A 26,313-nucleotide genomic window follows, 5' to 3' on the forward strand; every position below is an offset into this window, starting at 1 on the left:
GTGGCATTGCTGGCAAATTGTCCACCACTAACTGCCCTTCAGAAGGAGGTGGTGAACCGCTGAAGTCCATGTGCAGGTCATGCTAGGCCATGAGGTTACAAATTGTGATTGAATACAATGCTGCTGCCGCTCCAAGGCGACTCCATCCTGACTATAGATATAGAACAGTACAGCACAGAACAGGCCCTTCGGTCCTCGATGTTGTGCCGAGCAATGATCACCCTACTCAAACCCACGTATCCACCCTATACCCGTAACCCAACAACCCCCCCTTAACCTTACTTTTTTTTAAGGACACTACGGACAATTTAGCATGGCCAATCCACCTAACCCGCACATCTTTGGACTGTGGGAGGAAACCGGAGAACCCGGAGGAAACCCACGCACACACGGGGAGGACGTGCAGACTCCGCACAGACAGTGACCCAGCCGGGAATCGAATCTGGGACCCTGGAGCTGTGAAGCATTTATGCTAACCACCATGCTACCGTGCTGCCCCTATATCATCACTATCCTGCCACCTATTATGGGTCTGTCCTGCTGGTGGGGGCTGATGGTGGAAACTGGGACATTGGTTTCAAGGTAGGATTTGGTGAGTATGACGATGTCAGACTGTTGTCTGAATAGTCCGTTGACAGTTTTCCCAATTTTGTCACAAGTCCCCACATGTTATTAACAAGGGTGTTCCGAGTTGGCTGGACTGCTGCAATTTGTCTTGTTTGGCATCTAGAATGATGCGGATCATGGACCTAGTTTAATCTTATGAGACTTTCTTGTAATGATGGAATTGAATATCTGACAAACCTGCTTTAACCACACTGTGATGGGTCTGGAGCCACATATAGGCCAGAGCAGGTAAAGATGGTCAACTACCTTCGCTGAAGGACAGTGGTGAACCAGATGGGCTTGTACAACATTCCTGTAGCTTCATGGTTACCATTCCTGAGACTAGCTTTATATTCCAGATTTATTTAATGAACAGAATTGAAATGCACTAGCTGCTGTGGTGGAATTTGAACTCCTTTTTCTCAATAATTAGCCTTGGCTTCTTGGTGGCTCGTCCAGTAACATAACAGTTATACCAGTGTGCCTGATAATTGAATACCTCAACACGAATTGCGAGCCTAGAATTAAGAGCTTAAATCTTCAGTTGGAACTTAAACCTACAACCAGCTCTGCTTCAAATCCACTTGAACCCACAATGTTCTCTGCAATTATCATAGAATCAGAGAATTTACAGTGCAGAAGGAGGCTATTCGGCCCATCAAGTCTGCACCGGCCCTTGGAAAGAGCATGCCACCTAAGCCACACCTCCACCCCATCCCCGTTGTTGCTATATTTACTCGCTATAAATATGGCAGTCAATAAGGTTGCCCTTCTTTTGTCTACTCTAGATATTGATATTATATTGCTTTCAGAGTCGCCAGGTACCAAATGATACCACCACAAGGTTCAACCGGATATCGATGAAAGACCCAACAACCAGTTAGTTAGTTCAAGTTCAATAATACTTTATTTACACACAAGATTAACTTATACATGCAACATAAACACCACGAGCTAAATTACACCTAACACTATGACAACCTGTACTTAAATTCAGGCACCCGGCTTAGGTCAGAGGAATAGTGGCTTTTGTTCGAATCTGGATCTGCTGGGTCTGGAGAAGTAACTGCAGTTCAGCTAGGCTCATCCGTCTGGTAGCAAGCGTTGAACTTGGACTTGCTTCTGGTCGTGGTGCTGCAGTTGGAGATAGACGTTGCCGGAGCGCCAGGTCCAAAAGAGATCAAACACATGGCAGTGTCTCTCTTTACCCTGGGGGGGTTTTGCGCTCTTTTGGGAGGGCCTTAAGTTTGGACCCAATTAATTGGGCAGTTCTCGATCACTGACTTCGATATGAGCCAATAAAGGGGTGGGTGCCTTGATGGCTGGGCATGTCCTAAGCGGTCATTGACCTTGCTGTTCATGGTTCCTTACTAAGGGGAGTGGTGCCGAAATGTCTGGAATCGTATCGAATACCCGAGTATCAGTCTTTGTCTTACGGAGATGGGTCATTAAAATGCAAATCGGCTGGGGTTTTCGATGCTGTCTGGATTCTCTGCCCACAAATATACATTCAGGCTCTGTGCCTGCCTGAATCTTACATGGGCCATATTTCCCTTTAGGCTTTGCGAACGTCCATGTTTCTTGTTGTAAATGGCCATCCCAGGTGGCTACACCGTAACCCAGCAACCCCACCTAACCTTTTGTTTGGACACTAAGGACAATTTAGGTGGCCAATCCACCTAACCTGCACATCTTTGGACTGTGGGAGGAAACTGGGGCACCAGGAGGAAACCCACGGAGACAAAGGGAGAATGTGCAGACTCTGCACAGACAGTGACCCAAGCCGGCAATTGAACCTGGGACCCTGGAGCTGTGAAGCAACTGTGCTAACCACTGTGCTACTGTGCTGCCCCCCCCCCCCCCAATTGTGCAATCACTGGACGAAGTAGATCCTCTAATAATTCATCTTAATTTAGAATGCTGTCAAAATGATTGGCAGTCAGCTCTGGAGAGGTAAGATATAATTTGCATTTATGAGTGTACTTTCAAGTTAAAAACTTCCAAAGCTGATCTCAGTTTGAGCAAGGAGCAACTCTTGAGAAGAGGGAGGTAGAGAGAGGATGCAATGACTTGCACTTATATCGCACCTTTCATCACCTCAAGGCATTCCAAGATGCCTTACAGCCAATGAAGTACATTTGATGTGACTCCAGTGTTGTAATGGTGGAAGGAAAGAAAGAATTAATTTGCAATTCAGACCTGCACTGCTTCAAAAATAGCTTCCTGCTGGGCTCGCCAGATCAAAGAGTTTATACTTACATCTCTGTCCAAATTAATGGTATCCAACATTGGCAATTTAGGGAGTTTTTTTCTTGAAAATGTTACACAGGTTAATGAAATGCTGTTTGCATAATTGAAATGAAATCATAATCTCCCTCAGAACGACATTCATCAAAAGGCAGCTGCGGACTAGCCAACATGAGATTTAAAATATTAAAAACATCGATCCACACAATGTCATCACTGATGTTCAACACTCTATGTATCTATGAATATTTATTGAAAATTAGCAAATGTCTTGTACTACTGATGACAAGCATGGAGAGAGCAATTTAACATATATTGAAATTCTGCAATGCAATATTATCATTATAAATATATACAAATATAACTATGCTTGCTGATCCCCTATAGTGTTGCTCATAATGAGTTGGAAGGTACGCTGTTTAAGGCAACATCTGAAGTAGTATCTGGATCAATACGTTACATTAATTTACTAAGCCAAATTGTGCTTTAATTCCAGATAAACGTAGCTGCGTTCAAATCTTCAAGTTAGGATTCCATTAAATTTACATTGAATCACAGTGTAACTTTTCATTTTCATCAGCAGCTAGGGCAGGGGACAAGGAGAGCACAGGTTCCAGCTTGTTGCAGGGTAAGGTTGACACATGAGATCTGCTGCTGAGGTGAACAATTTGATGGGACAGCCGACAGAAGAATGCTGATGGGATTGCGCAACAAAATACTTGGTGCCTTGAGAAGCCTTTCAGAAAGCCTGCTGTTAATGTCAAGGAGCATGGAGGAGTCAAGCAGAAACTCGAGCGACATAGATAGGGTGAATAGAAATAGGTCCTTTTACCCTTCATACAGGGGCCAAATACCAATGGGCATAGATAATAATAATCTTTATTGTCACAAGTAGGCTTACATTAACACTGCAATGAAGTTACTGTGAAAAGCCCCTCGTCGCCACATTCCGGCGCCTGTTTGAGTACACAGAGGGAGAATTCAGAATGTCCAAATTACGTAACAGCACGTCTTTCGGGCTTGTGGGAGAAAACCGGAGCACCCAGAGGAAACCCATGCAAGTACAGGGAGAACGTGCAGACTCAGCACAGAGAGTGACCAAAGCCAGGGATCGAACATGGGACCCTCGTACTGTGAAGTCATAGTGCCAACCACAATGCCACCGTGCAGCTGATTTGAGGTAAGGGGTAAGATTAGAGGGGATTTGAGGAACAACATTTCCTCAACATTTTCAACCAGAGAATGCTGGGAATCTGGAATTCATTGCCTGCAAAGGTGGTGGAGGCAGGAACCTCACAACATTTAAGAAGCATTTAAATGAGCACGTGAAACACCAGAACATATAAGGCTACAGACCAAGTGATGGAAAATGGGATTGGAATAGATAGGTGATTGATGGCTGGCGCAGTCATGATGGGCCGAAGGACCTCTTCTGTGCTGTAAAACTCTGACTGAATAAGCGGAATTTTACTATATTTTCTCAAAGGTTCAGTTCCGGTCAGAAAATCCAATGGGAAAACTCACCGTATATTAACAATCTTTTTTTCTCCGGGTGATTAACAACATGTTGGTGACTTGCCTCTGATATGCTCGCCCCAGGAAAACTCAGTAGTCAGTGGGGCGCTCCTTTAAAGCGCCTCCCCAGCACGTGTTCCAATTCCAATCGAGGGGATGGTTGCCAGACAGACTGCACCATGTTTTACAGCGGGAGCCCTCAGCAAACATCTCAATGGGGTTGTGCATAGGTGGTGAACCCTCTACCCCCGAATGAACAAACGTCCATTCAGCTAAGTGACCAATCCTGAATGGGAGACTGTGGCTGTGATTGTGAGCACCAGCTCACTCCAAAAGAGGACAGGGCTGCAGGGTTGCAAGAAAGTGAATGACTTTCTTTGTGCAGCCAGGGTGCGTCCAACTTCTCCCGTCTCCCATAGCACACCTTAACATACCCCTCACACGTCCATGGGGATCTCACTCCCACCCACCTCACCGGGTCACAGCACGTATCATGCAACCTATCCCCCTGCAAACCACCCCCCGTCCCCGTAATCGCCCCAGTAGCATTTGTACTCCTCAAAATACACACTTCACTCACCTCCCACGCAAGCCATACTTCATCCCAATCTAACATGGCATGACTCCCGTCTACACACTTCCAATCTGTCACATTGCAGAACAAACTCGTTCACAATGGGAATGAGCAGGCATAGCCAGCTGGAATGATGTTGGAGCACAAAACCCTAACCCCATTCGAGGAATGAGCTCTTGGGCTTGCCGGCGAGGAACAGGCCTGCTTTTCTGCAGAGGCAAGGCCGGGACCAAAGACACAAGTGGGAACCCTCAACAAATCCAGTCATGGTGCAGGCCTCACTTGAGTGACCTTATTCCATCAGTATTCCCCTGCGCCGCACTAATGCCATCTCACTTCTATTGCAGGTCAATCAGCAGGCCATCCCGGACCATCCTAGTGGCCTCTGCACATGACAGCCCCAAGCAGTTCTGAGGCAGACATCTCGGAGATGAGCACTGAAAAGGCATCACACCTGTTACCCACACCCTCCACCAGCACAGATACTTGCACTGGGTGGGCTTAAGTAGTCGACAGGCTTCTTGGTCACTCGCTGGTGAGCACCTTATAGCTGATCCACAGCAGACAAAGAGAGGGACATCGCAGGAATCCAGAGGGATTCCAGAGCTCATGACTCTGCTGAGTCCCAGGCTGATAAGGTGCCCCTGATCGTCCCAGAGCTACAATCTCCCCTCAGGTTGCAAGGCTGACAGGACGAGTCCCATTGCCTTCTGTCCGAGGCAATGATGCCGTCAATCAGACACAACAAAAACATTGCAAGGGTAGCATCTACAGTGGACGCTTTGGCACAGGACGCGCACTCGATGGTGAGGGTGTCCGCTCCTTGGCTCAGCTCATCATCTCCATGGCTGAGGACATGAGCACCATCATGCAGGATTCAACTGCATGCTGCAGGCACTGGTGGGAATCCATGGGTGTTTCCACCAGAGGACGGCGGGGCTTATGGATCTCATGCCAGCTGTCCATCTATCCCATGAAAGAACCCAGGGACTCCGGGCACCTGAAGAGAAGAGGATCGGCAGTTACGCAGCCCAGGGCCTCCCATGCCAGAGATCCTGGGGTGTCCAACCCATCTGACACACCCCTCCCTGTGAGCCAATTCCACACACTGAGGAGGGCAGCACTGAAATCTCCATGCAGCCCAAAAGCAGTCTAGGGGCCCTCAAGGATCCGGCTCCCAGGGGACACACGCCAAGATCAAGACAACAGGGTGTGGAAGTGAGCAGGCCACCTCAATCTTAGAACTGCGAGTTCCAGGATTTTGCTCCCGCGACAGTAAAGGAATGACAATATATTTCCAAGGCAGGCTGGTGAGTGACTTGGAGGGGAACCTCAAGGTGGCGGCATTCCCAGGTATCCGCTGCTCTTATGAGCACCTTTCCACTGAACCTCATTCCCTCCCCTGTCACACAACAACCACTTGCCCACAGTTGTCCCTCTTAACTCCACCTGAATGAAGCACTTCGAACCTTAAGAACCTCAGCAGTCTGGGAAGCGCAATTCCTGCTATATTTTCCGCCTGTATCACCATTCACACTGATGGCTAATGCAGGGTCGACATTCCGCCCGATGTCTCTAACTTGGAACAAGGCCTCAATCAGGCTTGGAGACCATCCTTTCCAGTATGAAGTCACGGCCAAATCCATCCACACTTTTGGCCCCAACCGTAATGCAGCTTCTGAAAGCTGACATCACAGGTTCCAATCAGCAGAAGCAAAAGTTATCGGATTATAGCAGAGGTGCTCAGACAGAAATCATGCTGGACCAGCCTGCTGCCATGGAAGCTCATGCTGCTCCCATGCAAGTTCTCGGATTACTAAACCTCAGCATGCTGCCACACAATACACTCTGACTCCGCTGATACCAGCCTTCAAAGGGGCTTGCAGAGTCGCACAACAATCCAGAAAACGGACCGGTAGATGGAGTCAATGGATGGGAGGTGTTAGACGTTTAGCTGCTGTAGTATAAAGGGTCAAAGGTTCTGCCTCTTTTCCACAAAACACCTTTTAGTTCCTTCAACAGACTTTGCACAAAATTTTTAACATCACATCACCTGACGCAAGGGCCACCTGAAGCCCCTTTACATATCAGTGTCAATTATTGGATGCTTAACATAAATGAGACAACTAATTGGAATGTCTCTTAACCCATGACTGAACAGTCTCCCCTTCCTTGGGGAAAAAATAATAATGAGGTGAAACAAAGTTACAAGAAAGTTTAAAACACACACACAATTTCTCCCCCCCCTTTTTTTTTAAGAAGAAGAAAAAAAAAAGTCACAGAAACAGGCGCCCTTCTTTAACAATATCCATTTGTAAAACAGTCTGACAATTGATAGCTACTGTCAACCCATTTAATTTTTGCTATCTCCCCTCTATCCAACATCTGCTTCAAACTTTCGATGTCTATCCTTAACCTTTTTTCCCTGACACTTTTTGTAGAGTGCACATTTTCCCATTGGGATTTATTGTCAATGTGACATTCAATAGGTATATTTCCCAAATCCCCTAATCCCCAAATTTCTGTCAATATCTGAGATATATAAAAGGCCATATCCACTGCCTCTACAATGATTAACGTCTCAGCAGCCAAAGTGGTTTTGACCATTCTGCTTATTTTCTTTGTTTCCCACGCAAGAGGGCAATATTTACCATTGTTCCCCAAAATAAATTATAAAACCTCCTGCGCGTGAAACCCCATCACATGAATTCGCATAAGACGCATCACTATAACTGAGTTTCAAGTGCCTAAGGTCACCTAAAACTGGGAACCTCAAAACACACTCCTGCATTTTTAGTTTGACCATTGCTTTATTTGCTCTTATTATGTCTTCCACTTTGGGATCATTCATTTTTGTACTCAACTCTAAGACATCAAAACTCACATCCGGTCTAGTCTGTCTACCTAACCAATTCAGTTGCCCAATTAAGCCTCACAGTTGCTCTTTTTCCATCTTTGAAACCATTGCGTCATTTTGTGAAACCCGGCCACGACTAATTGCTATTGGGCTGATACTTTCCAAATAAGATTGCTGACATATTGTTGCCCCTAACTTAGTCTGTCCGATTTCCAGTCCAATATATTTAAATGCACCAGAAGCCTGATTTCCAACCCTGAATTCTTTCCTCAAACCAGAGATTACAATAGCTTCAAAATCACTAGTCCCACCCCACAAAATATCGACATTCATCATAAAGATGCCAGAAATATTTCCTTTATAGTGCCAGTAAAACATTGCCAGATCTGCTTTCAACTGGCAACAGCCGAACTTTAACAAAACTGACCTTACCGAAAAGTACCACACTCTAGATGCATCATTCAATCCATGTACACATTTGTTCAACTTCCAGAGCACTCCTTCTGTGTTAGCTGCCTGTTTCAGAGGACGGAGAAAAATATTTCTTTGGAGTTGATGCCCCTGCAAAAAGGCAGCTTTTATATCTATAGATTTGCAATCCCTTGCCTTTGTGGCTAATGGAGCCAAGAAGATCTTTAAAATTCCCTTTCCTGCCGTAGGTGAATCTACCCTTAAATCCTGATCTTCTAAGTTTTCTTCAAATCCCCTTGCCACAAGTCTGGCCTTTACCTTATATGTTCCATCCGGAAGAACCTGTTCCGTGCAAATCCATCTGTGGGATAGAGCTCTTTGTCCCCTATCCGGTACTTCTGTGTATACCCCAAATTCACTCCAACTATGCAGTTGTTGCTGTTTGGCATCTTTGATAACTTTTTCAACTAATTTATTGGAAGCCACCAAAATCTCATCTGGTCTTCTGCTCCTATTAGTATTCGTAGTCTTACTCATGTTCCGAGATCTTGATAAACTACCTCCCCTCTCCCGCCTGGCATCTTGTTCTGTACTGCTACTGCTTGATCTTTCCCTTCTGCTGTGGAATGTCCTTTCAATAGTTCTCAACCTTTTCCTGCGGACCTGTTCATTATCCGATGTGCTATCAGAACTGGCACTGCGTTTCTGTGCCCTCCATTTTTGAACTTCGTTTTCCCAATCCATTGTCTTGACTCCCTCCCCTGAATGCTGTACATTCAACAAATGTTTATACTTTCCAGTGGCCTTCCCTGCTCTACTAATAACAGTTGCATCCTTCCATTGACTAGACCCTTCAAGCAAGTATGCCACTTTTGTACCAACTTTTGGCAGTTGTCCTTTCGGAAAAATGGACTGTTCTAATTCATCAGAAGTGTTGTGTTCCTCGAGGTACTGGTATTCAGGTCACCATCCAGATCTGGCATCCAATGACTGGATTTGACTGTGCTCTTGTAGCCACAGTATCTATATGTCTAGTCCAGTTGAAATGAAAATTAAAATGAAAATCACTTATTGTCGCAAGTAGGTTTCAAATGAAGTTATTGTGAAAAGCCCCTAGTCGCCACATTCCAGCGTCTGTTCGGGGAGGCTGGTACGGGAATTGTACCGTGCTGCTGACCTGCCTTGGTCTGCTTTAAAAGCCAGCTATTTAGCCCTGTGCTAAACCAGCCCCAGTTTTTGGTCAATGGTATCCCAGGGTATTGCAAGTCGGGGATTCAATGATGATAATGCCATTGAATGTCAAGAGGAGATGGTTAAATTGTCCCTTGTTGGGTATGGTCATTGTCTGGCACTTGTGTGACGCACATGTTACTTGCCACTTATCAGCCCAAGCCTGAGCATTGTTTAGGTCTTGCTGCATATGGGGGCAGACTGCTTCAGTATCTGAAGAGCTGGATGGTTGCATTATCGGCAACATTATCCTCACCCGCACCCCCACCCGCCATGCTGGTGATACTGAGAGCATTGAATAGTTGCTGGCTTCTGAATGGCCAGTAGCTCTGGGCAGGCGGTACTCCTGTCCCGTGGGAATGCCGTCAGCTGCTAAGTTAAATACCTGATTGGCAGTTAATGCAGCTGACCTTCCCAAAAAGATGCATTACAGGGTTGTCAGGACGGCCCTTGACTATTTTAAATTCTGCCCATTGTTGTGCGCTGCTGCGCGAGACGTGCTCACTGGACATCATAGGCGGATCGGGCTTTTTTCTATCAACTCCTTGCCCCCTTCCTCTTCCTCCCCTTTTCAAGCAGATTTTCCCTTCTGCTCATTCTCACTTCCATGATGCAGCCCAAGGGGATAAAAGTTGAGGCAGAGCAAGTGACAGTGCAAAAGTTGAGTCAGAGTCTTTCAGTTTGTCACATTATTCACTGTAGACCATAACAACCTCAAATAATTCTAAAAATCAACATGTACTATTACAATCACAAGGGCAAACAGAAATCAATCAGCATCTTGGCTGCAGTGTAGTTTATCACCAAGGCTTCGGAGACAGCACATCCCAAACTGTGACCGTAATTATTTCTAAGACCAAGGGAAGTTGGCCCATGAAAACATCAGGCAGAATTTTATGGCCTCTTCTGTGGCCTTTTTCCTGGCAGAGGGCATTTAATAAGGCGGGAGGGTAGTCCCATGGTTGGATCTTCCTGCCCTACCATTCACTGAGGCTCTTAAGTGGCCAATTAGTAACAACTCAAGCACCTCATCCCACTACCGCTGACATTAACCTTTGTTCAAAGGCACTCAGTTCCTCATCGAGAGACCCGGAATTGGCAGTGGGGTGGTAGCGGACAGCCACCCACTTCCCTTGCTGCTGACCCTGTCTCATGTGACCCTCACCCCAAGAAATCCCTCCCACCAGGACCTACTTTTGGCCTGGGCTGTTTCTCAATCCTCGGCTGCTGATGGTTGTTGTTTCTGCGGCAACCTTCCTGGTGACACTGGTGAATTAAAGAGCTGCCGGCCTCCAATTGGCAGAATCTACGCCCTGCTGGTACTTGATTTGGGGTAGGTCAATCATTGGCCACTTAAGTCCCTGGGAGGCAAGTCGTACTGGTGGACCTTCCCGAATAAGGAACAGGGGTCTCTTGTCAGCTCTCCAGCCAGAAGGCAAGACCCCAACACTTTTATAGAATGTCCCCCACCCCACCATTACCTGCAAGTTCCCTTCTGATCTAAACATCACGGTGATTTGGAACCTTACTGCTATTCCTCAACTATTGCTCAGTCAAAATCCTGGAAATCCCTCTCCAACAGCACTGTGAGTGTACTTATACCATGCAGGCTGCAGAGTTTTAAGAAGGCGGCTCATTACCTTATTCCCAAAAGGGAAATTAGGGATGGGCAACAAGCAATGGCCTTGCGAGCATCAACTGTATCCCATGAATATAAAATAGCCAGCAAATAGCCTAAAAGTTGTTCATTGTCCTTTTAAGAAGCAGTGGTGGAGGATTCTTCCTGTTTCTATATGTATATTCAGTTCTACAAAATTGAGAAAGAGTATTGGTTGGAGTGTTATCGGCCAAATGGTACTACTGGTGTCAAATAAGTGTTTTATGTTGAATAATATCATAATGTGCCTTCCTTGTTTAGTCTGGCAGGCATTCCTTGTCTGGATGCTACTGCCCTCATCAAAGAGACATCGTTCACATCAGGAACCATGGATACGATTTTGGTGGGAAAATAGCACTCCTGGTGCATCAAAACGTTGCGCTAATGTCTTTTCCCAGTAGCCCATGGGGACAGGGTGAGGGACCACTTATACGTTTTACAGTTAAAGTAGGAACATAGGAATTAGAGCATGAGTAGGCAATTCAGCACCTCGAGCCTGCTCCACCATTCAATCAGATCATGGCTGATCTTTTCCTGATCTCAAATCCACCTCGCTGTCTGTTCCCCATATCCCTTTAACCCATTGTATTATCAGAAATATATCCTATCTCATTCTTGAAACCATTTAATGACTCCACTGTACTATGGGACAGCGAGAAGTAGTTCCTCCTCATTTCAGTTCTAAATCTACCGCCTCTCAAACTATGGGCGGGATTCTCCCCTGCCCGGTGTGACGGAGGGTCCCGGCGTAGGGGAGTGGCGCCAACCACTCAGGGGTCGGGCCTCCCCAAAGGTGGGGAATCCTCCCTATCTTTGGGGGCCAGCACCGCGCCGGAGCGGTTGGCACCAGAAGACTGGCGCAAAAAACCGGCGCCCACGGCAGCGGGGCTGGCCAAAAGGCTTTCGCCGGTCAGCGCATGCGCCGGCAGTGACGTCAGCGGCAGCTTGGCCGTTGACGTCACTGCCGGCGCATGCGCGATGTGGGGTTCTCTTCCGCTTCCGCCATGGCGGAGGCCGTGGCGGTCGCAGAGGAGAAATAGTGCACCCAGGGACTGGCCCCGAGTCTGAGCGGGGGGCCCTGATCACGGGCCTGGCCATCGTGGGGGCACCCACCGGGGTTCGATTGCCCCCCCGCCCCCCCCCCCCCCGGACCCCGGGGCCCGCTCGCGCTGCTGATCCCACCGTTCCAGAGGTGGTTCAAGCCTCGGCGGCGGGAGAGGCCTCCCAGCGGCGGGACTTCGGCCCATCCGGGCCGGAGAATCACCGCAGGGGCCTCTCTGATCGGAGTGGCGAGATTCCGCCGCCGCCACTTCCCGGGTGGCGGTAAATCTCTGCCACGGCGGGGGCGGGATTTCTGGCGGCCCCAGGCGATTCTCCGACCCTGCTGGGGGTCGGAGAATTTCGCCCTATATCTGTGACCTATCATTCTAGATTACCCCACAAGGGGGAACATTTGGTTTATGTTTACTTTATCAATGCTCTTTTAGTATTTTCTTTACCTCAATCATATCCCCTCTCATGCTTCAGAACTCCAGCGAGTATTACCCAAACTGTTTAATTTTCCTCATACGTCAACCCTTCATCCCAGGAATCAATCTGGTGAACCTCCTCTGAATTGCTTCCAATGCCACCACATCCTTCCTCAAAGAGACGGAACAGCCCGCGAGTATTCCGCAATTCTGGTTAACAGTCATCAAGGACGTGTATGTGCTCAGTGGCATGTATTAAAGAATCTACAATGGACAGAGAATGAGAAGCCGTGGAGCTTCACTCTGGAGTTTAAGTTTGAGCCCCAATGAGTATTTTACAAATGAGGTGATCACGAAATGATCACGAACGTATATCAGTTGAATTTGCAGCCACTTAAATCATTCTGTAACAAACCAGAAATCATGGGCTGCACAGGATGCAAGATTGACTGGAGGCGGGGGGTAAAAATGTTATGACGAAAGCAATTAAATCTGAACCTGAAAGATCGAAGGGCCTGCAGAACAGTCATGAATACATTCTGTCATGTGAGAGTACCTTTAAGAAATGGATGTTTAAGCAATGTACCTTTAAGAAATGGAACAGCTCATATTACTGAAGTGATGTCAGAGGGTGGGGGTAGCTGAGTTGTGCTCACTTCTGCTTTTTGGGAGTTTTAGTTTCAGTTTGAGAGAGAGTAGCTGAAAAGTGCCTGGCTGGTTTGCTGAGAGCTGTTTGAAAGGAGAAAGGTGTTTTTTTGAGGAAAAGTGCCTGGCTGGTTTGCTATGAGCTGTTTGAAAGGAGAAAGCCGGGTTTTGAGGAAAAGAGCTTGGGTATGTCTGTGTTTACAGTAAGCTGGATCTGCGGTGATCTCTGCCAGGAAAAACTATCTCTGAATCATTTGGATGATTTAAACTCATAATAGTAATGTCTTTAACCTGATGTGTTTCTGTTTAAAGGTGTTAAGTCTTTTGGAGGTTTGAAGGAACATTTTGAGAGATTATTTAGTGTTGTATTATTTTCGGGGTTATCTTTGAAATAAGAGGTGTTAAGGGATCCAATGTTTATTTAAAAAGGTTAAGTTGAATTCATGGAATAAACATTGTTTTGTGTTTAAAAACCCACGTGTCTATAATTGTAATACCACACCTGGAGAACAAGCCGTGTGCTTCAAAAGCAACAATACATTAAAGGGAGAGGTTGGTTGAACTCCATCATACATTTTGGGGTTTTTGAAAATGCCGCTCCCATTAGAACTCCCAAATTAATAATTCTTTAATTTCTTCAGCGCTCCTGAAGTTCCACAGCATGGAATGTTAAACCAAAGTTCAGCAGCCAAACTCAAGGCTGACTTTGAACTTGGTGGCCTGCTGCGTGAACACATAATTCTGTGTGCAATGTTATATTTTACAGGAGGAATCATTGCAGATGATGCTGAATCCAATGTTGACCACTATGAATATGTTTGAAGATTTTGAAGAAGATGCAGAATGCAATGGTGTGGAAGGTGAGGCAGATGAAGGACAGCATGAACTGCTTGTAGATCTTTTTCGCAGGAGCAAAGATAGGGTCAATGAAAAGCTCAAGAAGTGCTACTCCGGTAGTTTGGACGCAATGACGAGGTGGTCACGAGGGAAGCCCAGATGGTGCTGGACACTGAGAAGAGCGGGAGCTCGGAGATGGTACACTCAAAAATGAAAACTGTAATCGAAGCTGGTGATACCTCGGAGAACCAGCCACTGACCAAGTTTGAAACAGAAGATATCACCCCAATATTAGAGAAGCTTGCTCCAGAAGTACTTAGTGACTCATTCCAGGCCTTTGAAATGATTCCTGTAGTCGATTCCCAGGTTATCGAGGACATTGAGGATGAGTGGGAAGACACTGATGATGCAGACAATGACAGCAACTCTGATGTAGAAGAGATTGACAACTCCGAAAGTGAAACAGAAGAGGAGCTGATGACAATCTCACTTTTGCACTTTTTTTTCAAACATAGCACAAATTCCCTACCAGCCAATTAATAATAATAATAATCTTTAGTATTGTTACAAGTAGGCTTACATTAACACTCACGCAGACACGGGGAGAATGAGCAGACTCCACACAAAAAGTGACCAAAGCTGGGAATCGAACCCGGGTCTAGGTCACAGCTTTTCTGTGACTCAGTTTTTCAGCTTTAGTGGAATCTTCAATACTCATCACTCTGATGCTCCACTTTATGAGACTGCTCCCCGGAGACTAGGCCATGAATCCCCGAGGTAAGTTACTTTATATACCCACGTCTCCATTGCTCCGCCTTCCAAGACTGCACCCTGGAGACTAGGCCTGATTAAGCTTGATTAAATTAAAACTTGATTTGATTTTTTTTTTATTTGCAGCTATTACAAGATCCCGTCCATGAATGACTGCTGCAAGTCCATGACCAATACCACCACACTGCTCCCCCCCACCCCCCCACTTCGCCTAAACCCACCACCTGTCTGACAGCCAGGACAGGAAAGGTATCCAAAGCAAATTCATCTTCATTAAGCTGGCAAGCTGCTTTTGGTCACCCAAATGGTACCTGAAGCTCAATGAAACATGCTGATGAGGCCTGAGGCCCAATATTTGGTGAACCTCAGGCCTCCGGCTTCTAGGGGCCACTCCCATTTGGCCAACTACTTCAGATCAAGAAATAGGCTCAAACACCCCTTTTCTCAAAACTTTTTTCTATCTTAACTTTATTTGTATTCTCAGAAACTGATCAAGTGAAACGTTTTAAATAATATCCAATGTTAATACATTTGTTCCCCAATTATGCCACATACTCACACTGGATTGCTGCAATGCCTCTCCGCTGCTTGAACTCCTGCTCCACATGTGCGCGTACAATGTGACCAGGAACTCCAGGTGTTCCATCCTCCATTCACAGCTTCTGGACGATTTCCAACTGCTACACACTCACCATTGAAACACCACTGAAACACAAAATGGTTTGCCTTGTTACAACAGACAAATAACTGTACTGGACTAATTAATTGAACCTGGAGAGTGCACGGAATTAGATACTGACAATACATTCTAGAAAATTCTCAAAAAGGATAGAAATCAAGTCCAGACATTGTGGGGGTTGAAGATTTTGATACACATGACAACGATTTGTTTGACTCCAATGGAAATAAAAATTGGGAGAGATATAAAACAGGAAAATGACTCGCTATCATAAACAATTTGTCCCTACACTGTCCAGTCCCATAAACTCAAGATCTGATTCCAAATTGAAATAATTTTATGTCCGACAAAACTTGCCAACAGTATTGATAGGCTGATGTGAAATTCAAATGAAGATGTTATGTTCCATGTCAGCTGCGGGAGACATCTTCAAACCGAGTCTACCTCAAAATGCATTGGGATAGATTCTTGGTTGGAGAGACTATGGGCGGGATTTTCCATCTGTTCACGGAAGCGGAATACTCCGGTCCTGTTGCAGTGAATGGGATATTCGGCTGAGTGCCAAATTCTCTGTCCTCTATGTCATCAGTATCGGGGCGGATGCGCAATGGAAAATCCCAGCCTATGGCCAGGATACTCTGTTTGGGACCCTGTTCTCTCGTTGGAGCTGAAATGCACGACTTTTGCAGTCCCTCTGTGTTCGTAAAGTAGGATGCAATTCAGTGTTCCATGCCATGCCTGACTTGGAAATATATCACCGTACCTTCACTGTCACTGGGGCAACATTCGAGAACTCCCTCCCTGACAGCATAGTGAGTGTACCTATACTTCAAGGACTGCAGAAGTTCAAGAAGGCAACTCAACACTATCAACTGAAGGGCAACAAGGGATGGGCAATAAATGCTGGCCTAGCCAGCGACGCCAACATCCTGTAAATTAATTTTTTAAAAATTATTTGGAGATCTTCGAAAAAGTAACAAATGCTGTGGATAAAGGGGAACCGATGGATGGACTGTACTTAGATTTCCAGAAAGCATTGATAAAGTGTCGAAGCAACAATTATTGCGGAAAATAAAAGTTCATGGCATGGAGGGCAACATATTGGCATGGATAATAGATTGGTTAGCTAACAGGAAACCGAGAATTGGCATAAATGAATGTTTTTCTGGTTGACAAAATGTGACGAGTGGTGTGTCACAGGGATCAGTGCTGGGGCCTCCACTCTTTACAATTTATGTAAATTATTTGGATAAGGGTTTGATTGCTAAATTTGCTGATGATACAAAGATAGGTAGGGTAGTAAGATGTGAAGAGGATACGTGGAAGCTACAAAGAGATGAAGATAGGTTAATTCAAACAATCCATACAGGACAGAAGGCAGCTAGTCAGCCCATCAAGTCTGCACCGGCCCTCTGAAAGAGCACCCTACCTAGGCCCAATACCCCCCCACTATCTCTGCAACTCCACCAAACCATTGCACATGAAGGGACAGTTTAGCATGGCCAATCCAGCTAACCTGCACATCTTTAGAAAGAGGGAAAGAATGCCCCCACAGCACAGGCCCGCCCGCAGATCGGTGGCCCCGATCATGGGCCAGGCCACCATGGGGGCTGCCCCCCCCCCCCCCCCCCCCCCCCCCCCCCCCCCCCCCGAGGACGCCACAGGCTGCCCGCAAAGCCAGATCCCACCGGTAAGGACCTTGTTTGATTTACGCCGGCAAGGCTGGCTGAAAACGGGCAGCCACTTGGCCCATCGAGGAGTGGAGAATCGCCGGGGGAGGGCCACTGCTAATGACCCACGACTGGCGCAACGCGATTCCCACTCCCGCCAAATCCAGAAGCCGCGTCGAGGCAGGATTCACGCCGCCCCCCCCCCCACCACCCAGCGATTTTCCAGCCTGGCGGGGGGGTCGGTGAAACCCACCCATTATGTCCAGATTAAACAGGTTTAGAAAGGGCCAGTGAGATTGGGCGCTGGTGGGCGCTGGGTGACCCTGATTGAAGTTTAAAGATGGCTGCCAAAGGCCCCTGAAGACAGGGGAGGCAGAGGGAGCTCTCCATCATGACAGCTGCAGCAGAAAGACACTTCAGGTGAAATGAAATTAAATTAAATTAAATGAAAAATGAAAAAATGAAAAATGAAATGAAATGAAATTAAATGAAAAATGAAAAAATGAAAAATTAAATGAAATGAAAATCGCTTATTGTCACGAGTAGGCTTCAGTGAAGTTACTGTGAAAAGCCTCTAGTCGCCACATTCCGGCGCCTGTCCGGGAAGGCTGGTACGGGAATCGAACCGTGCTGCTGGCCTGCTTGGTCTGCTTTAAAAGCCAGAGATTTAGGGCAACAAGTCCTCATTTCCTGGACGAGTATATGTGTACTCTGGTGGAGGTGGCGACAGCCAGAAGGGCCATCCTCATACCGAGGGATAGAAGCAGGAGACCGCCACACGTCAGCATGAAGGCCGGGGCAGAGTTGGCAGCTGAGGTCAGTGGGCATGACCTGATCCGGTACACATGTACCCACTGCCAGAAAATGTTTAATGACCTTCAGTGCTAAGCAGTGATGAGCGAGCATTGTCCAGTGTTGGGGGGAGGGGGGGTGCCCAACCAAGTTTGCAATCAAACTTGCGAGAATCAAGGAGTCTCGGAACACATCTCTAGCCGTGTGTGTTATATCATTGAATCATAGTGTTCTACAGTGCAGAAAACTTCCTTCGGCCCATAGTGTCTGCACAAGACAAAACCAACCATCTAATCTAATCCCATTTTCCAGCACTTGACCCATGGCCTTGGATGCCTCAGTATCGCCAGTGCACATCTCAATACTTCTTAAATGTTATGAGGGTTTCTGCCTCCATCATCCTTTCAGGCAGTGAGTTCCAGTTCCACCCTTCGGGTGAAAAATATTTTCCTCACATCCCCTCTAAACCTGCTTCCCTTATCTTAAATCTATTCTCCCTGGTCATGAATCCCTCCACCAAGAAGATCATTTTCTTCCTGTCTACTCCATCGATGCCCCTCATAATTTAAAACATTTCAAGCATGTCCCCCCTCAGTCTCTTCTGCTCCAAGAAAACAACCCCGGTGTGTCCAATCTCTCTTCACAACTAAAACTCTCCAGCCCAGGCAACTTCCTGGCAAATCTCCCCTGCACCCTTTCCAGTGCTGTCACATCCCTCTTATAATTTGGATTCCAGAATGGAACACAATACTCTTGCTGTGGCCTAACTAATGTTTTATACAGTTCCAGCATGACCTCCCTGCTCTTAAACTCTATGCCTTGGCTAATAAAGGCAAGTATACTATATGCCAATTAACCACTGTATCCACCTGCTCTGCTACATTAAGGGACCGGTGTACATGCACACCATGATCCCTCTGGTCCTCGGTGCTTCCCAGGGTCTTGTTTGTCTTGTCAAAGTGCAACAGCTCACACTTATCTGGATTGCATTCCATTTGCCACTGAGCAACCCATCTGACCAGCCCGTCTATATCGTCTTGTAATCTCAGGCTATCCTCCTCACTATTTACCACCCCACCAATTATCGTATCATCCGCGATCTTACTGATCAACTCTCCTGCATTCATGTCAAAGTCATTGATATGAACCACAAACAGTAAGACCCTGACACTGATCCCTGCAAAGAATTAGTGCAAAGGTTCCAGAGTGTGCCTCCAAGCAGCTGGAAACTATACAAAGGAAGTCAGAGTTGAAAGCATGTAGGGCTACAGGAGGCATTACAGAATAAGGAGACGATTTGTAAACAAAGATGAGAATCTTTCATTCCAACCATTGGGAGATAGAAAGCCATCAGGGATCGATTCGCAAGATGAATGACTGGGCAAAGGTGCGGAATGAAGGATCAAATATGAGGGGGTAAGTTGAGCTGACTTGATAAGAGCTGGAACTCTGAAGGCCAACAATGATAAAAATAAGCTCCAAATGTAAATTGGAAACTAGAAGCAAATAACAAAACCAGGTAGATGTTTTAAAGTATTTCTAGGGTAAGGGTAGAAATATTGGATCTGTATATATGTTAATAAGTTAAATATATACTTTTGTATTAAAAATGAGAGATATTGAAAGGGAAAAAGACATGCAAAAGTGATCAGAGGAAAAGCAATAAAATTAAGCTATGTTTCCAGTACACTTTAGTTATTGTAGCACTTTTGGGTTAATACTGCATTAATATGTTTCAGATATTTGGTAATTTCATTATCGCTTTCTGTGAGCTGAAAACTCAGAGGGAGCAAGCCAAGGGAGATAAGAGATTCTCTGGACTTATCCAACTAAGGGTCGGCACATTTATTTTGTGTTACTTTTAAATCAAATTCCATGATATGTTTCAACATCAAAGCGTTGGCCTCTGAATTTTCGTTACACTACAATGAATTTCAGAATCGTCATAAGGCCAAGAACGAAGAAATTCTTCACTTGGATCCAGATGTATTAAGTTTCTTTCTAAGAGCGGGCTGAGGAAAGATGAAAGTTATGTGGAGTTGTTACTTTGACAGTAACCTTTAGCTCATTCTCACTTCACCCCACAGGGAGTTCAGAGTGACATCGAGGCAGAATGTGACTGCAGGTGGCATTAGGCAGCACCAGTAAAAATGAAGTCATTGGGAATTAGGGGAGAAACTCACCCCAGGTTGGAGTCATACCTGGCACAAAGGTAGATGGGTGTAGTTGTTGGAGGTCAATAACCTCAGCCCCAACACACTGCTGCAGGAGTTCCTCAGAGTAGTGACCTAGGCCCCACCATCTTCGGCTGCTTCATCACTGACCTTCCCTCCACAATAAGGTCATTTGCAACTCCTCAAATAATGACGCAGACACCCAAATATGACAAGGCCTGGCAACATTCAGGGTTGGGTTGATAAGTGGCAAGTAACATTTGCAGGATGGCACAGTTTTGGGTTAATGTGGCATGAGGAACAATACCGGTCGTGCTGCGATGTAGTGCCAGACGACAGTAGATTGTGTGTGGAGTGGAGTGTGGGCGGCACGGTAGCACAGTGGGCAGCACTGTTGCATCACAACTCCAGGGTCCAGGTTCGATTCCCGGCTTGGGTCACTATCTGTGCGGAGTCTGCACATTCTCCCCTTGTCTGCGTGGGTTTCCTCCGGGTGCTCTGGTTTCCTCCCACAGTCCAAAGATGTGCAGGTGGGTTTCCTCCAGGTGCTCTGGTTTCCTCCCACAGTCCAAAGATGTGAAGGTTAAGTGGATTGGCCATGCTAAATTGCCCTTAGTGCCCAAAAAGGTTTGGTGGGGTTACTGGGTTACAGGGTTAGGGTGGAGGCGTAGGGTGCACTTTTCAGTAGAAAGGCTGCAGAGGAGATTTACCAAGCTGTTGCATGGGCTGGAACAGTGTTCTTCAAAGTCGGGGGCGCGACCCACAGGTGGGTGTTGGGAGGGTCGCGGAGCCGTTGTCCGCGGCGCTCCTGATCGCGCAAATCCCCGCACAGCAGCTGGCTTGTCATAATGCCAGCTGCAAGCGGCCCCGAACATATTTTTTAAAAAAATTTGGCCACATTGCGCATGCGCGCACGATGATCGGCGCACATGCGCATGCGCAGTGCGGCCACTATTTTTAAAAATGGTTGCAGATTTCTTTGTTTTACAAGTTCTGTAGTGGTTTTTATTTATTTATTTTATTCATTTAATTTTTATTTTTTTCATTTATTTTATTCATTTTATTTTTTAACAAGTTTGGGGGATTTTATTCATTTTTTTCATTTATTTTACTCATTTTACTTTATTTTATACAAGTTCAGGGGGGGGCTTTTATTTGATAAAATTTTACAGGAAAAAAATTCAGAACTTTGGACAGATGGAGACTCCATACTTTCCGACACCAGAAGGATTCACCTTCATCCAACAGGTTCCAATGGAGGAGCGTGTACGAGGGCCAAAGGGACCCAAAACCATTTCCTCCATTTTTGTCAGCAGCAAACAAGGTAAGAGAAAATCATGGGTCGCGAAGGTCGGCCGGGTTGGGTCCTGAAGGTTGGCCGGTTGGTAATAATGGGTCCCCGGAAAAAAAGTTTGAAGAACACTGGGCTAGAATGGTTCAGCTATGAAGAAAGTCTGGATAGGTTGGGGTTGTTTTCCTTTGAGCAGAGAAGGGTGAGGGGGAACCTCATTGAGTTGTACAAAATTCTAAGGGACATAGATAGGGTAGATAGGAAGAAGCTTCTCCCTTCAGTAGGCGGTCAATAATCAGGGGGCATAGATTTAAGGTAAGGAGCAGGAGCTTTAAATGCGATGTGAGGAAAATCTTTTCCACCCAGAGAATGGTGGGAATCTGGAACTCACTGCCTGAAAGGGTGGCAGAGGCAGGAACCCTCACACCATTTAAAAAGCAATTAGATGAGGACGTGAAATGCCAAAGCATACAGGGCTACAGACCAACTGCTGGAAAATAGGATTAGAATAGGTAGGTGTTTGATGACCGGCACAGACATGATGGGCCGAACAAACTCTTTCTGTGCTGTAAAACTCCATGGTCGGCTCTTCCCAGCCGTTCTCATCGGCAGGGTCTTATTAAATAATTCATTTTAATAGGATGTGGGCTTTGTTGGCTAAGCCAGCATTTGTTGCCCATCCCTAATTGTCCTTGAGAAGGTGATAGCGAGCTTCCGCTCCTGCCAACGGCGCACCCCTGCCACGGATTTCCCGGTGGCGAGAGGCACATTCAATAGGAAACCCCATTGACACTGGCGGGACCAGAAGATCGCGGCTCCGGCCAATGGCAGGCCACTTCCTAGATTGCGCTCAATGTGGATATCGCCCGCTGACTCTACGTGACTCTATGAGCAGGACTTTGGAAAAGCACATAGTTCAGGATTACCAATAAACTATTTATGTTTAAACATAAAAGCCTCCAGACCTCTCTGAAGCACCGAACAAAATTAAAACATGGTGGTAGTGAAGGTTAGACCCTGATATCCCAGCAAGCTGAGGAAGAAACGCAGAATCTCAAAGCATGAGGCAATAAAGTAACTGAATCCTGACCTGAGAGACGTGTGCCTAAATTGAAGACATAGTTGGCGATCACCAGAAAGGAAATTGAATACACAGTTGGAAAGCATCTAAGTGAAGAGTTCCATGGCAGACTTTGAGGAATTTGTCTCGTGCAAGTTCCCTGCCGCTCACTGGAGTCCCAAGGAGCTGCTGCTGCTTTCGCTGCTGATAAATGCTTTTGGCTGGGGAGTAAAACTTATTCGCTGGGCAGGAGGAGGCTGCCGCTGCCTCCATTAAGTCATTGTTGGTGGAGAACTGCACCTTTGCTGATCTGTGTCCTTTGTTTGGAGAATCTACAAAGCTGCCTCCTATAATAATAATCTTTATTATTGTAATTAACACTGCAATGAAGTTACTGTGAAAATCGCCTAGTCACCACACTCCGGCACCTGCCTGGGTATGCAGAAGGAGAATTCAGAATGTCCGATTCACCTAACAAGGACATCTTTCGAGACTTGTGGGAGGAAACCAGAGCGCCCGAAGGAAACCCATGCAGACACAGGAAGAACGTGCAGACTCCACAATAACAGTGACCAAAGCAGTCAATGACCCAAGCGGGAATCGAACCCGGGGCCCTGGCGTTGTGAAGCAACAGTGCTAACCACTGTGCTACCGTAACTGGGAAGAGCACTGCATAGAGCTGCAGATTAAAAAGAACAACAGGCCTGGAGGTTGAAAGACTCCGCCAGGGCACAAGGAGTTCCAATACCAGGCCTAATAGAAGACAGAGTCAAGGGACCAACCCAGAGCAATGGAAAGGCTGAGTAAAATTCAAAAAAAAAGGTTGCAAGGCAGCAAAAGAATAATCCACGATGAAGATGAAAAGCCAGACCTGAGTGAAAGCAGAGTCAACAGACTGAGCCAAATCACAAGAAGAGTGAGCAAAGAAACAATACATTAAAAAAAAGTGATCTTAGTGGGAGCCCACCGAACCCAATGAAGCACTTCCGGTGCAGAGAAAAAAAACTGCTGTGGCACCATCTTGAAAAGAACGCTTTCTGCACTGACTTTATCAAAAGGTCAATGACATTTGAAGTCGTAACTACAAGAAAAGAAAAACTGTCATGGGTAGAAAATAAATCTTCCAGACCAGTAGAGGCTTAGGCAAGGGCCAAACCAGACCCAAAACTAGGAGTCTTGGAGTAGAAATTCTCAGATAACAGGAGTGCATCAAGTTCAGGTAAGAACTCAGAAGTACAAGTTAATACATTCTTATACTAGTTTGCTGTATTTTCAGATAAAATAATTGTAAACCAAGGTATAGATGAATCCTCAACTATATTTAATAAGATATTATAAGCCTTTGACAATATTTTAAACTCCAAGAGGACAACAAAATACCCCATAATAAGGGAGACAGAAGACTTCAGGTCAGGGAGCCAAAACTCCCCAGGCCAAAGGGAACAATGCTCAAGCAAATACAAGATGGTCACAGAGCATGTCAGCACAATGAAGAGCATGGGCCAAAGAGTTTGGATTCTATTCTTCTTCCCTCAACTCAAAGTTTGGTCCTCTGGAAAATGATGGTGAGAAGCAAAATTAATTTAATATCACACTTTGAACGAACTGAAGAACCAGTTGGCTCAGACTCAGCACTGTACAATATTCTAGGACAGTAGGAAGTCTTACAACACCAGGTTAAAGTCCAACATGTTTGTTTCAAACACTAGCTTTCGGAGCACTGCTCCTTCCTCAGGTGAATGTGGAAGCCAAGAGGTATGAGAAAGAGACTGAAGAACTGAAGAACCAGCTGAATGGAAAAGTGAAAGGAAAAGCTGTCAAACTTTCAAGGCTGCTAACAGATTATGAAGCCATAAGTAGCACAATCACAAATCTGAAACAAGTTAAGACTTTGCTGGAGAGGGACCTGGCCAGTAGTGGATCTAAAGTGAAGGCCAAGTACAAAGATCCACTGCCGACAAAGAAAGAAAAGACAGAATCATAGATTCTCTACAGTGCAGAAGGAGGCCATTTGGTCCATCGAGTCTGCACAAACCCTGCAAAAGAGCACCATACCTAGGCTCAATCCCTTGGCCTAATCCCGTAACCACATAAACCCACCTAACCTTTGGACACTTAGGGGCAATTTAGCATGGCCAATCCGTCTAGCTTGCACATGTTAGGACTGTGGGAGAAGACTGGTGCATCCGGAGGAAACCCACAGAGACACAGGGAGAACGTGCAAACTCCTCCCAGACAGTTACCTGAGGTCAGAATCGAACCCAGGTTCCTGGTACAGTGAGGCAGCAGTGATAACCACTGTGCCAATACACCGTCCTAGAAACAGACTCAGAAAATGCAAATCAGATGCCGAAGCTCAAGGAACAAGAAGAAAAAGCACTGGATGTCTCAAACCTAATGAGAACCACTGAGTTGTTATAAATGAAATGACGGAGTTTATGACACAAGTGGAAATGAAGGTTGCATTTTTGAAACATCACCATCCAGACCTCACAGAAAAGGAAAATCCAAGTCCACTCTAGAAATGACCGGAGTGAACATTCTCTCAGAAAGAACAGGACAAACCCACAGTGTCCAAAAAAGCAGACGGGTTGCTGACAAACACAGCTTGAAGGAACGTAAAAAGTGAACCAAATGGAGATGAGCAAGTACCGGAAACACTAATCAGTGCAATTTCAACACCAACCTGGCAAAGTTAACCTAAAGCGACTAAAGCTACCATTTCTCCAATTGTGACAAGGGGAGATTGGGAAGAACTGTCAAGCCTCCAGACCATCCACATTTATGAAGTTAGAGATTTGGGCGGGGTGGGCTGGTTAGGGGGAAGGGATCAGGTAATAACCCTGACAAGGCCCATGAAGAAACCATAACTATCTCCTCATAGGGTTCGTGGAATTTTCACAGTAACTTCATTGCAGTGTAATGTAAGCCTATTCGTGGCACTATTAAAGATTATTATTCTACCCACTCAGCTGGGGCTCGTTCAATCCCCACTGTTACTTCTGCGGCCAACAGAAGCACCCTTGCCAACGCTGCCCGGCCCGCACAGCGACCTGCAAAGCTTGTGGCAAGAAAGGCCATTTCGCAGTGGTGTGTCAGTCCCGGACGGTCGCCGCTATCGCGCCGCCGGTCCCCACGCCTCAGCCGTTCCCTCAATGGGCCCCGCCGTCCGCTTCCCCCGACCCCACGTGCGATCAGTGGGCGCCGCCATCTTTTGCCGCCCCCGCCACGTGCGCCCCATGGGCGCCGCCATCTTCATCCACCACAGCCATGTGCGTTCCATGGGCGCCGCCATTTTGTTCCGACCCCATAACGTACGCTCCATGGACGCCGCCATTTTACCCACAGGTACTGCGGATGCCGCCATCTCGTCTCCAGGGGCCGCCATCACGGGACACGGGTCGCTACCACTCCTCGTCGGACTCATCTGACTCAACCGCCGACCAACCACTGCTCGCCTCCGTTACGCTCGACCAGTCCCGTCCTCGCAACCTGGCACCCTCTTCCACGTCGGTGCTGGTCAACGGCCATGTGACCTCCTGCCTCATCGACTCCGGGAGCACCGAGAGCTTCGTCCACCCGGACACGGTAAGGCGCTATTCCCTTGCGGTCCATCCCGCCGACCGGCAGATCTCCCTTGCCTCCGGTTCCCACTCTGTCCCGATCCGGGGTTTCTGCCTGGTTAAACTTACTGTACAGGGCGTGGAATTCGACCGTTTCCGTCTGTACATTCTCCCCGACCTCTGCACTTCACTCTTACTAGGCCTGGATTTCCAGTGCAATCTCCAGAGCCTCACCCTCAAATTCGGTGGACCCCTACCTCCCCTC

General features: G+C 46.6%; 1 protein-coding gene across 1 annotated transcript in view; it reads right to left on the bottom strand.

The window, feature by feature from the left end:
• Nucleotides 1–26,313, bottom strand: part of LOC119962685 (A disintegrin and metalloproteinase with thrombospondin motifs 12-like) — a 740,693-nt gene that overhangs the window by 311,247 nt on the left and 403,133 nt on the right. The window contains exon 11 of the mRNA XM_038790610.1: nucleotides 15,379–15,524. Within this exon, the coding sequence (XP_038646538.1) occupies nucleotides 15,379–15,524 (146 nt within the window). The remainder of the gene's footprint in view (nucleotides 1–15,378; nucleotides 15,525–26,313) is intronic.

This window comes from Scyliorhinus canicula, chromosome 3 (genome assembly GCF_902713615.1).
Source record: "Scyliorhinus canicula chromosome 3, sScyCan1.1, whole genome shotgun sequence".
NCBI lineage: Eukaryota > Metazoa > Chordata > Chondrichthyes > Carcharhiniformes > Scyliorhinidae > Scyliorhinus > Scyliorhinus canicula.